General features: G+C 41.8%; 1 protein-coding gene across 2 annotated transcripts in view; it reads right to left on the bottom strand.

Annotated features, from left to right (window-relative positions):
• Positions 1-13,158, bottom strand: part of MYOM2 (myomesin 2) — a 226,877-nt gene that overhangs the window by 116,204 nt on the left and 97,515 nt on the right. For both annotated transcript variants that reach the window (XM_063916675.1, XM_063916676.1), the window contains 3 exons: positions 5,692-5,875; positions 5,246-5,420; positions 722-843 (listed from right to left, as the gene is read on the bottom strand). In XM_063916675.1, the coding sequence (XP_063772745.1) occupies positions 722-843; positions 5,246-5,420; positions 5,692-5,875 (481 nt within the window). The remainder of the gene's footprint in view (positions 1-721; positions 844-5,245; positions 5,421-5,691; positions 5,876-13,158) is intronic.

Raw genomic sequence — 13,158 nt, 5'->3', positions numbered from 1 at the left:
ATATATATGTGTATATATATATATTTCTATACATACATATACAGTATATATACCACACCTCCCAACTTTTATGATGAACCAGTCAGGACTCGTCTGTGCATCCGAAAAGAGTGTGTGTCCTCGTTAAAAAGGGGGCGTGGATTTGCGGAGATGCCAGGACCGCCTGCCACGCCTACCGTTTTCATCACTGGGGGCATGGTCAGCGCTCTGTGAGCTGCTGGCATTCCCCCCAGTCTCCCTGCCTCCCATGAATAGCGTCTATTCACTGCTGCTCTGCACTAAGCAGAGCAGAGAGTAACAACTGCCCGGGACTGTCCCGCAAAAATCGGGACAGTTTGGAGGTATATATATACTACTATCTGTAGTATTTGATGGGGGGCCCCACACATTTGTAGCCCAGGGGCACCCACAGACCTTAATCTGGCCTTGGCTGCCCCAAAGCCCTTGCTTCCGGCTAGCACCCTGCAGCCATGATCTCTACTGCAGTGAAGCTGGAGCATCCTTTAGACACTCCAGACAGGCAGCCGATAGGAGTGTCCTCATCACTACCCATTTGAGCCTGTTACGGCATTGATAATGAAACATTTGTAGATATAATAAGCTATATAAATCGAGTCAATAATGCATAATATATATATCTGTTTGTTTCAATTATGAAACCTTTATTCCAACAATAAAAATATATAACATAGACAGCAGACTTGTATTACTGGATACTCACTTAGAGCAGCTTTAACAGTTATGGCCTCTGATTCCTGAGAATTTTCACTGACACCAACAGCATTAACCGCCTTCACACGGAAAATGTACTTTTCTCCAGTAGTTAGACCATGAACAACAAATCTGAGGACGGGGAGAAGAGAATGAGGATATACAGGATTATTGATTTGTGTACATACTTTATTAGGAATTGATGACATTATATGCTACAGTAAGTCTGACAATTTTCTATTGTAAGATAAAGTCAAAAATAGCATATTGCCCAAATATGAACATTATGTTGAGTAACACTGAATGTATTTTTTGGGATCATAAAAAAACTGGATTTCTTTTACAAATTTGTATCTGTTATATAATATAAATATAATATAACTTGCAATATATCAGTAATGTAATGATGCAAAACTGTAAATGTATTCAAAATGGTTTGTACATTTATAGAATAGTTGTTACATACAGTGTTGGGCTGGGGTATGATGGGCCCACCAGGGAATGCAGGGGTAGGGGCCCAAGCTTAAGATGTGTGGCCAGCGATCAGAGAGTGTGTGGCCAGTGACCAGTCACCAAAGTAGGTGGAGGATATTCCAAGAACAGGGCCCCTTTATAAAGGGGGGCAGGTGTGTCAGGAGTCAGACGTCCCCTTTGATTGGCTGGAGGACTAAAATTGCTACAGTTTACATAGAAACAAAACAAGCAACTAAGTTCATCCATGATCCTGCTCCATCAAGTTACTTACTTCGGGCGGGATGTAATAAGCATCATATCCGCAATGCAGTACATCCAGCCACTTACTGCCTACATACTAATCATATACACTATGGCCCTCATTCTGACCTGGTCACACGCAGGCCGTTTTTTGCACTGCTGCGACCAGGTAATCGCCGCCTACAGGGGAGGGGGTTAGGGCTGTGCAGGTGCAGAGAGCTGCACAAACGAAAAGTTTGTGCAGTATCTGCACAGCTCAAAACTTACTCACCAGCTGTGATGAATCTTCTTTGAGCTGACATCAGGATCTCTTCCTGCAAATGGCCGGGCACGCCTGTGTTTTCTTTGTCACTCCCAGAAAATAGTGAGTTGACACCCCCGGCTGGCCTCTTCCTGTCAATCTTCTTGCGTTCACTGCTGCAAATGCTTTCTTCATTCTTGTCGTCGCTGCCTGTTGCCGGGCAGTGACGCACCTGCACATTGCGGCCCGCAAGCATGCGCAGTTGATACCCGATCACACGGCTGCAAAAAACTGCAGCATGCGATCGGGTCGGAATGACCCCTTATATGCTTACATATGCAATTAGCATCACAAAGGACAGCTCTCGCAATAAGAGCTGCCCTTTATGAGCACAGGACTTCCAGGTTCAGGACCCGGGAGCCCTTCGGCGCTACGCGATGGCCGCAGGGGGTGTCGGGAGGGATCCATTTCTTCTATTGGGTAATTCCACCCAAATATGGCGCTATCCATCAAGTACATATGGAAATGTAGTAAATATTCCAAAAACAGGCTTTTCACAGTTTTTACTGCAGTGTTTGTTTTAGTACGTCCCGCTCTCCAAGAGGAGGGGATGGGGCTCTCAGGCATTGGAGCCCACCAGGGATTTCCGTTGTACACCTGTGCACCATCCAATTTTTGCTGGTTTTCATTTATGTTCTAATTTGTCTAGTTTCGGTTTGGTTTTGATAAAAAGATAAGCTAAAATCACAGCATTTGGTCCTTTTTTTTCATTCCTACAATTTTTAGCCTCAATAACATTCAATTCCAGTCATTTCCAGTCAATTCTGACTACCTCACAGCTCACAATATTGTTTTCATCCAGTTTAGGTCAAAGGCTGCAGCGAGCTGGCTGGTTACTAAATGACAGAGCAGCAGCACAAACACACGGCAGTTTATAGCACATCTAGGTAAACTTGCCACACAGTAGTGACAGAAAAAAAAGTGGTGCAAGATGGAATTGTCCTTGGGCACTCCCACCCACCCTTATGTTGAATATTAAAAAGGACATGTACAGTTTTAGAATCCAACTAACCTCAGCAACAGGGACTGACACTTTTGTGGCTGCAGTGCTCAGTTTACTTGGCCCCCACAAAACATTTTTTATGGAGGGACTACTTGCTATCATTAATGAAGAGGTTGATAATGAGGGTGTTAATTACAACAAATTATTATAGTTTTTTTTTATAAATTCATGAACTTGCCCCAAACGACGTAGCATGGAGGCGGTTCCTAGATGGCTACCCTAATTAGAGGTATCTACTGTACATCTAATTAGGAGTATATTTATGAAGCAGTGAACAGAATGGAGTAGCGAGCCTGTGAAAAAGTTGCCCATTGCCAATTGAATAGTATGCAAATTATAAATGTTATTGGTTGCCATGGGCAACTTCTCCACAAGCTCACTTCTCCACACTTTTCACTGCTTCATGAATAGACCCCTAAGTTTGGCCACATAAATGGAGCAGATGCATTCACAAATGTCAGGATTTGGGTAAGAATAATCCCATACCCAAGAGGTGGCTTTTATTGTTTTATGCCAAGGCATCACAATCACTTTCTTTTTAGCACAGACAAGAACTGCTGCCACTGGTGGCTGACTTGCACAAACAAAACCATCAACAATCTCATCCTCAGTGTCAGATAGTAGTAGTACACACATATCACCCTCATCCTATTACACTTCCATACAAGCATCCTCAATTTATATTATGTCTTCATCACCATATTTACTTGTACTGCTCCCCACATGTGCAGATGGTACAGAAATGTTGGAAAGAGGCTTTTCTGAGAGGAGTGTGAAAAATGTCAGATATAGCTAATGTGGACACTCCTAGACTCTCCTCAGGGATGTATGTCAGTTTTGAATACACAGTTTGTTCTACTGCCTTAGTGGTTTTCATTTTTTGTCAACACTTCTAGACTCTGAGTGAAAAGGTCTTCCATGGTCATGAGAGGCAGAAGAAGATGTCTCACTGACAGTTTCAGAACCACCACTCATAAATATAGTCCAAGGCCTGATCCTTTCCTTGCCACTGCGTGTGGTGAATGGCATGTTGCCAATGTTATGTTTTCCTGCACTAAACTGTCCCTTTAATGTAGATTTTACTATCTTTGGTAGCATAACTGCACCTGCAGCTGATTTTAGATTTGGTAAAACAATTATTAATGCTATTTTGAAATGACAAACTCTTGGTTTACCCAGGTTTACAACTAAATAATTCCACAAAGATGTAATGAAATAATATATTTCATTACACTTCTTGAATGACAGATACTAAAGGTATATTACATGCAAAATAAAATACCTATATTTATAATGAAATCTATCACACTGACACCACAAATCATTTATAAATATGTTCAATGAATCAATTGATGGGCAGATGTCTTGGACTGTGGACAGCCTCAATGATGTACTTCAGGTGTTCACCAGAGATTATTTCATACTGACACTACACAATTATTCTGGCTTCAGTCCTGCAATATTAAATGCACATCAAATGTAATTTGGATAGTAGATGATTGAAACACATTGCAGACTTAAATATGTGTTTTATTTGTTTCCATATGCTTTAATAAGTGTGCATTTGTATAATATACTCAGTGGACACTGTTCTGCTCATGGGTCAAATGTAATCATGATATAAACAAGGCTTCCAGGTGTCTGGATTTTCCAAGATAGTCTATCTTTTTGTTAATGTACCCTTTAAAGCTACAATCTTACCCAGTCAACAGACTCTTGATTTTACTGGATCAATAGAATAGTGAGAACTAGAAATGTATTTTGTTCTTAATTACTATGGGGGTCATTCGGAGTTGTTCGCTCGCAAGCTGCTTTTAGCAGCTTTGCACACGCTAAGCCGCCGCCTACTGGGAGTGAATCTTAGCTTGTCAAAATTGCGAACGAAAGATTCGCAATATTGCGAAAATACTTCTCTGTGCAGTTTCTGAGTAGCCCGAGACTTACTCTGCCAGTGCGATCAGTTCAGTGCTTGTCGTTCCTGTTTTGACGTCACAAACACACCCAGCATTCGCTCAGACACTCCTCCATTTCTCCAGCCACTCCCGCGTTTTTCCCAGAAACGGTAGCGTTTTTTCACACACTCCCATAAAACGGCCAGTTTCCGCCCAGAAACACCCACTTCCTGACAATCACATTACGATCACCAGAACGAAGAAAAAACCTCGTAATGCCGTGAGTAAAATACCTAACTGCATAGCAAATTTACTTGGCGCAGTCGCACTGCGGACATTGCGCATGCGCATTAGCGACTAATCGCTCCGTTGCGAGAAAAAAATAACGAGCGAACAACTCGGAATGACCCCCTATGTGTTTATTTACATTTTTGATTGATTATGAAAGGTTCTACATTTATGAAAAACACAATAGAGTATGGCTGATAAGATTCAACAATTAACCACAAAAATCCTGATATTAAATAATTGAACAGATGTAAGTAAGTCACGCATTTCATAATGGATTGCCAAATAAAATCTATTTTTACATTTTATGCAGCATACATTGACAAATTGACTTGCCTGTTATATTTAATGGGTTTGTGGTTACAATGTTCCCAATGATTCGAGCCCACCACAGATGAGTCTATATAGTATCCAATTAACTTCTCCTCTACTTTTGCTTTATCAAACTGTACAACAACTGATGTTCTGGTGTTCCTAGTTGCCAATATACGACCGGGAGCAGATGGCACAGCTTTAAAATAAAACAAAAAAACAAGCACATAAATCTAGAGTAAGTAAAAAGGATCACATTAAACAGTCAGGCAAGTAAATCAAGAAACAAGTACAATAAAGTTATGCATTATTTGCTTCTACTGCTTATATCCTTACTAATTATAATAAAACTCATGTACATAGTGAGAGTGCACTGCACAAGTTTGTGATCTGTACAATATGCTCATAGTCAGTATCATTACGGTACAATAGTTAATGGACATTATATAATAGTGTTGAAGTGTTCTTACCTAGACATTCCTGTGCTTGTACCGGTGGTGTTATTTCAGAAGGCTCACTAACGCCATGCTTGTTCACAGCAATAACTCTGAAATTGTATGATTTTCCTTCCACCAGATCAAATACTGCATAGCGAGGAGATCTTACTGGGATCTGGGAGTTGACTCTCTGCCAGCTTCCACTACCAACCATTGTCTATTACAAAACAGAAATATTAAAGTAAAGTGATAATTTAAGGGCACAAAGCAAGGAACATACGCCAAAGATCAGGGACATACAGTGGGATAAATGGCTGAGGAGGCACTGGCTAGTACAAGAGCTAAATTTACACACAATACATGAGCCCAAGGGTTCATGAGTGCATTATACACAGGTGCAGCAGTATATACATGTGGGCATTATACACAGGTGCAGCAGTATATACATGAGGGCATTATACACAGGTGCAGCAGTATACACATATGGGCATTATACACAGGTGCAGCAGTATATACTGCTGGGAATTTGGTGAGATTTGATCAAAGATGTGTGGAAAAGGGGAGCACTGCCTCACCTGTCATAGACTTTTTACTTCAGAGTTTTGAGATATAAAAATGACTAGAATAGTGCAAAGATGATTTCTCAGATATATTCTTTATATTTTTCATATACTTTATATAGTCAAAACTCTGGCGTATACGTTAGTATGACAGGAAAGGCTCTGCCTCACCTGCCTCACCCCACCGCACGTCACTGCCACAGATCTATATAGTTACAATGTTTATCCCCATGAAGATACATTAGTGCATGGATAATATATACTGTACACTATTTTATTAGTTGTTAATAAAGCAATAACCAGTGGTGGATTTTAATTGGTGGCTGTAAAGGGGGGTACACACTGAGCGATAATCTAAGCAATCTGACTAGATTGCTTAGATTTTTAGCAATATCACTCCGTGTGTACCCCTCACAGCTATAGCGATGCGCAGCCCCGCGCATCGCTATCGCTGCTGCTAGATTGGCCTGCATGCAGGCCAATCTAGCGGGTCGCTCACTTCACCCGCTGGGTGAAATGAGCGCCCCCCCCGTCTCCCCCCGCACGCTCAGCACAGATCGCGTCGTGCTGAGTGCCGGGAGAGATGTGTGCTGAGCGGTCCGCTCAGCACACATCTCTCCTGCATCGGGCCGTGAGTACTGGCCTTAAGGCTGCTGCTACCCCCCCCCCCCCCTTCCCCTCCCCCCCAAAGAAAATCCACCTCTCCCAGCGACTGCACTGGTTCCCATTGGAAACACTATCTGCTCATAGCTTCCCGAAAAAGCAGTCCCAGGAAAGATGTGGTTTAGTGCGCTTACTGCACTTAGTTGTCCCAGGCAGCCACCCTCAAGTCCAAGGGTAGAAGTTACCACTGGCAGCAACATATTCAATTCCAATTGCACACATCGTCTTTCACTCTTGTAATTACTATATTTTCATAAGACATTTTATTTATATGTTGCCAGCAATTCTTGCAGCTTTATCTTGGCAGCTGAATACTTATTGTAAGCTTCTCATTTTAATGTACAGTCACACAGCACTGTGATTATTTTAAATAGCTTTTTTATTTTGTCTTCCTACTCTTGCCCCCGATGACTTAAATGCTTTCCAGTCTGCCAGGGAAGGGATTTTCACAGCCAACATGATCAGCCATGAAGCTTTTAATTTGCTTTTGACTTCTTTTTTTTTTTATTTTACCATTGGATAGAAGAGATTTGTTAAGTTTTATGTAGATAAATCTGAGTTTTAGTACAGATCTAGCAAAGAAAAAAAAACAACTTTAGTTGTACAGGTATGGTACACTCATACAAATTGACTTGAGGCATTATGCCAGACACTCAGATTATGTAGTAACAAAAGTACAAATGAGCCTTTATTATCTGTATTCCATCTAGAAATTGGAACTAGGAAAGAAGATATCTGAATAGTTGCTATGGATTAAGAAACATGTTTACTTTTGTTAATAAATGAAACACATGAGCAGTGGTGCTCATTGTGCAGCCAGTGGGCAATTTGCGTTTCACCTTGGCCGTTATTGTGTTATTGGTACTGAGAAATGTATTGATGCCATGCATTTTTATATCAGATCTCTGTCTGAGATAAACTCGTAAAATCAAATTATTATTATTATTATTATTATTATCATCATCTTTTATTTTCATTTATTTGGTGCCACATAATGTCTGTAATACTGTACATAGAGTATTACCATGTTAGGGGATCATTGGTTATGAAATTAAAGAGGCACCTTATTCAGGGCATCATTTACACGAGGCATGGCTATAAAATAATGAGACTGTACTTGTAAAAAATGAAACCATACTGCGTGATTTAAGAGGGAGTGGAGGAAAACTGACCTTAGACTTCCCAAAATGGTTTTGCAGGTTTCACCCCTCTCGCACAGATAGTTTGCTATCACACAGCAGTCAAAGAAGTTGTGTTTTTCCCACGCATCGTAAAAATTCTTAGTTCAAAATTTAGAGCAGTTTGTTAACTTTACATTTTTAGTTAAATTGAACAAAATGCCTACCGAATCTTTTCATATGGTAACAAAGGCTGTTTTGGCAGATTGTATTATGTACAATTATGCACATGTGGTTGAGTGGAACAAAAGATTTAGTGACAGTCATAAGGACAGGGCCAAAACTAGGATTTTTTTGGCACCCGGGGCAAGGCAGTAATTTGGTGCCTCCCAACCCCACCCAACAAAAAATAAAAAACAAATAAAAATAACAAAACAAACAAACCGTCATATTAAAATAATCAGATCAAAAATTTTGAAAAAAGGGGATACTATTGGACAATTTTCACCTATGTGCCCCAAATGCCCGAAGCGTCACATGCCCCTGCCCCAGCAGCGTGTTCCACTACATGCCCCTCTGTGTGTCCCCATACATTGCACTTTATCATAACACTTTATCACTGCACTACATTCCCCTATCCAATGCACTACTATTCTACATTTCCTACACGGTGAACTACATCACTACACTACGTGCCCCTATACCAAGCACTACATACCCTATATGCTACACTACATAACTACACTACATCCGCTTATATGCTACACCACATCAGTGCACTACATGCCCCTATATACTGCAATACATTAAAATACTACATACTCTATATGGTACCCTACATCACTACACTACGTCCCCCTATATGCTACACCGAATCGCCCCATCTTGGAGGCAAAGCGGAGGTTGATACTGCTAACTGGGAGCACAGTGCCGATAATAAAGTCTGTCTTTAAACTCACCACAAAGCTGCTGTAGTGATACTCGTTGAGAGTTGGAGGTTGCCCAGGCTCTTAGTTTCCACTGTCAAGTGGATAGCTAGCAAAGTGAGCCTATGATTTCTGTAACATCAGTGACTGCACCAGTTAACAAGCAAAAGCTTGGGGCAGCGTGTCCTCTCAATGGTGTGTAGCTGGCAGCTTGTTATCGGTTGGTGCTGGGAAGGCAGCTGGGATCATAGCCTACTGAAAAACACAGCAACAACAGCTTGCTTCTATAGCTTGCATGGTGCACCGCATGCTAGTCACAGCACTGCATGGCAAAGAAGAGAGTTTAAGAGAGTAGCCAGCATAGGAGAGATCCCAGGTACTGGAGCTCACCTGCACAGCATCGGAGTCAGCTGTGGGCAGGCAGGTGGGTCAGAAACATTGCCTAGGGAGCCATCTGCTGTCTCACTGGAGCAGCACTGCACTGCCGGTAAAAAAAAAAAAAAATATGCTTCTTTGTAACTACTCGGTGCCCCCTTAAATCTTGCACCTGGGGCACATGCCCCCTTAGGGCCACCCTGATAAGGGTATTATTTTGGCAGACTGGGTACCAGAAGGCACAACAGTGAATCAATATTACTACAAAAATGTTCTAGCAAATTGTCCAGGAAAGAATCAGAATAAAAAGGACACAGTTGTGGAAACATTGTTTCATCCTCCATTAGGACAATGCACCAGACCACACAGCTGGTTTTGGCAAAGAAACAGATTGCAGTACTAAAACACCCTCCATACTCTCCAGAACTAGAACAGTGAGACTTCTTTCTTTTCCCTAAAGTCAAATCTATACTCAAGAGAATCCATTTTGCATCAGTTACTGAGTTTAAGAAGACAACAAAAGAGCTGTTGAAACAACTGACAGGTAATGAGATACGGCACGGCTTTGACCAATGGAAAATAAGAATGCAGCGGTGTGTGTATGCAGAAGGGGAGTACATAGTAGGAGAAAGGAGTTAAAATGTACTTAAAATAATTATACATAAATTATAGCATCAGTCTCGTTATATAATAGCCAAACCTCGTATGCTGAAACGCACAGTAACATACTTCCAGCACTTGTATTGGGCCCCTAAAGCTTCAAAGCATAAATAGAACATTTACTGTTCTCACAGCCTGTATCGTACACATTTATTTGCCTTCTGCTTCTTTTTAAATGGGATTTCACTTAGTTCTATTACTATCCTCTGGCAGAGTGGCTACATACCCTCAGCATGGATTGCTACATACTGGTCTTCCTATCAATGTGAAACAACAGAACCAAGATTCATCAGCAATGATAATGCTTTATCACATCCTCCAGCTGCTGCAGGAGCTACCAAGAGGCCAGGAAATCTCCACCCTCTGACTGAGATCTTTGACTCATCCCTCCCCTACAATAGCGATGACACTCCACCATTTTGAGAAACAGAGGCCATCGCCGCCATCCAAACAACAGCAGACTGTGAATCACTGACAGTCTGCTGCCATCCTGAGTCACCAGACCATTTGCACACGAATATCAGCACTTTGCATCGCTGGTCAGCACTCTGTCCACATCTGAATCAGGCCCATTTTCCATTCCAGCTGTTAGTATTTAATTTATAAGCGTTGAGGCTATATGATGTTAAGTTCTGCTGTCTATTCAGACATATTTGTCAGTTCAATTTGAACTACTGTCCTGCAGAAAAGATTCATAACTCTGTAACCATTATATATTAGGATGGTGTATGGAAAATATGACTGCATTTATTAATAACCCTGTGAAGACATTATTTTCTCTTATGTAGAGGGCTCTTTATCACAGTATATTGGGCCTAATTCAGACCTGATCGGTGCTGTACATTTTCGCACAGCAGCCGATCAGGTCTGAACTGCGCATGCGCCAGCGCCACAGTGCACCGGCGCATGCCAGACAGCCGACAGCCATCTCAGCCCTGCGATCGCCTCTGCCTGATTGACAGGCAGAGGCGGCCACTGGGTGGGAGGGGGCGGGCCGGTGGCAGTTGGCCGGCGTTTAGGGGGCACAGACCAGGCAATGCAGGCGACGAGTAGCTCCCTGCCAGCGTGCAGGAGCTGCGCTGGAAGGGAGCTACTCTTCAAGTACAAAAGCATCGCCGCTGTGCTATGCTTTTGTACGTGTGGGGAGGGGGGGGGTCAGGCCTGACATGCGGGGTGGGCTAGCCCTGTGCTGGGTGTCCCCCCGCATGTCTGTGTGACTGATCTTAGATGTGCTAAATTTAGCACATCTACGATCAGGTCTTAATTAGGCCCATTGTGTACAAATAAGCAATGCAACTTTCACATTTATAACACTGGCAAACAGCTTATGTTTGCTATATTAGCACATCAATGATCAGGTCTGAATTAGGCCCATTGTGTACGTACAGTATAAGCAATGCAACTTTCACATTTACAGTATAACTAACACTGCCAAGCAGCTTATGTTTGATATATTTGGGCATTTGTAATATGTCTGGTATGCATCCAATGCAGAAATAATGCTGTGTGTGGAATCAGATGTATTTTAAGAGATGTGTAGCTACAATTTTGCTGCCATCTTTTACATGTATGTTCAGGCAACAAAAATGAATTCAAATTGAAATGTGGCCCTATGTGTTTTATGTAAAGTTGCGAAAAAATTGCTGTCAGCAGAGGATTCAATGCAATCTACCTTTCCATGAATTCTCTATGATGTACAGTTATTATTGTGTTTATACAATACATAGATTGTATTTGTATCTGCCTTGTTTTTTATATTGTTAAAAAATAATTTTCATAACAATGATGACTCAAGCATAAGATATGCAGATACCATTTGGATAAAATGATGGAAATCGATTCTTTACATTTTCCCTAAAGCAATCTATTTATGACACGACTAAAGACTCAAGTAACAAACCTTGAATGATAATAATACCATTCATAGGGAAATGGTGCATAATGACACGCTTTGTCTCAAGAAGCTGCACAAATCCCCAGGAACCAGCCGCATCATTTACTACAGATAAAATGCGCAGTGTAAGAGTTCAGATAGCTTTTTGTTGGTTTCATTAGCTAAAAAAAAAAAAGCAATGCCACTCTTCTGCATCACGTTCAGTCATGGTTCAGTAAGTGCTCAAAAACAATTTTGCATTGACCTGTAGTATGATATTCTGTATTACTTGTCAAAACAGAGTACTATTAATCACCATGATAAGTGTAAGAATTTTACTCACTGCATTTTTCACAGATGCTGAATGAAACATTGATACAACAAGCCATGAGTACAGTTTGTGCTTTTGTTTTATTGATTACAAACTAGCGCACAAGTTTCCTGAGACTGACTCACAATCCCAAGGTGATTAACATCATCCTTCCCAACACCCAGTTGAGAAATTAAAGTAACATTCTGCTAGCATCATTTCCACCATGTTGTATTTTCGCTGATCCACCAAACGTCAGCCAACAGATACAAGGGCCCTCATTCCGAGTTGTTCGCTCGCTAGCTGCTTTTAGCAGCATTGCACACGCTAGGCCGCCGCCCTCTGGGAGTGTATCTTAGCTTAGCAGAATAGCGAACGAAAAATTAGCAAAACTGCTACTAAATAATTCTTAGCAGTTTCTGAGTAGCTCCAGACCTACTCACGAATTGCGATCAGCTCAGTCCGTTTAGTTCCTGGTTTGACGTCACAAACACGCCCTGCGTTCGGCCAGCCACTCCCCTGTTTCTCCAGACATTCCCGCGTTTTTCCCTGACACGCCTGCGTTTTTTTGCACACGCCGGGAAAACGCTGAGTTGCCGGCCAGAAACGCCCCTTTCCTGTCAATCATTTACCGAACAGCAGTGCGACTGAAAAGCGCCGCAGAAGCCACAGCAAAACTGCTAAGTTTTGTGTTAAATAACTAAGCGCATGCGCCCTGCATGCCTTGCGCATGCGCAATTTGCAACAAATCGCAGCATAGCGAAAATCGGCAACGAGCGAACAACTCGGAATGACCCCCAAGATCCAAACAGTTAACATTTTCTAGTTGGTTAAATAGCCCCTGAAAACAGTACCCACAGAAAACGAAAAGAAAAGCCATGGATATGGAACACTGGAAGTAGTCTTCTCCCCCTACAGCGCTCTTTGCCACTTGTTGTCATAAGTGGAAATTGTGATACACATCCCAATCTGTCTGTGTATATCTGACAGCTGTCACCAGGGAAACAAAGTAATG

This window comes from Pseudophryne corroboree, chromosome 4, assembly GCF_028390025.1.
Source record: "Pseudophryne corroboree isolate aPseCor3 chromosome 4, aPseCor3.hap2, whole genome shotgun sequence".
NCBI lineage: Eukaryota > Metazoa > Chordata > Amphibia > Anura > Myobatrachidae > Pseudophryne > Pseudophryne corroboree.
The sequence above is the reverse complement of the archived record's forward strand: the minus strand, read 5'-3'. Positions and strand labels throughout refer to the sequence as shown.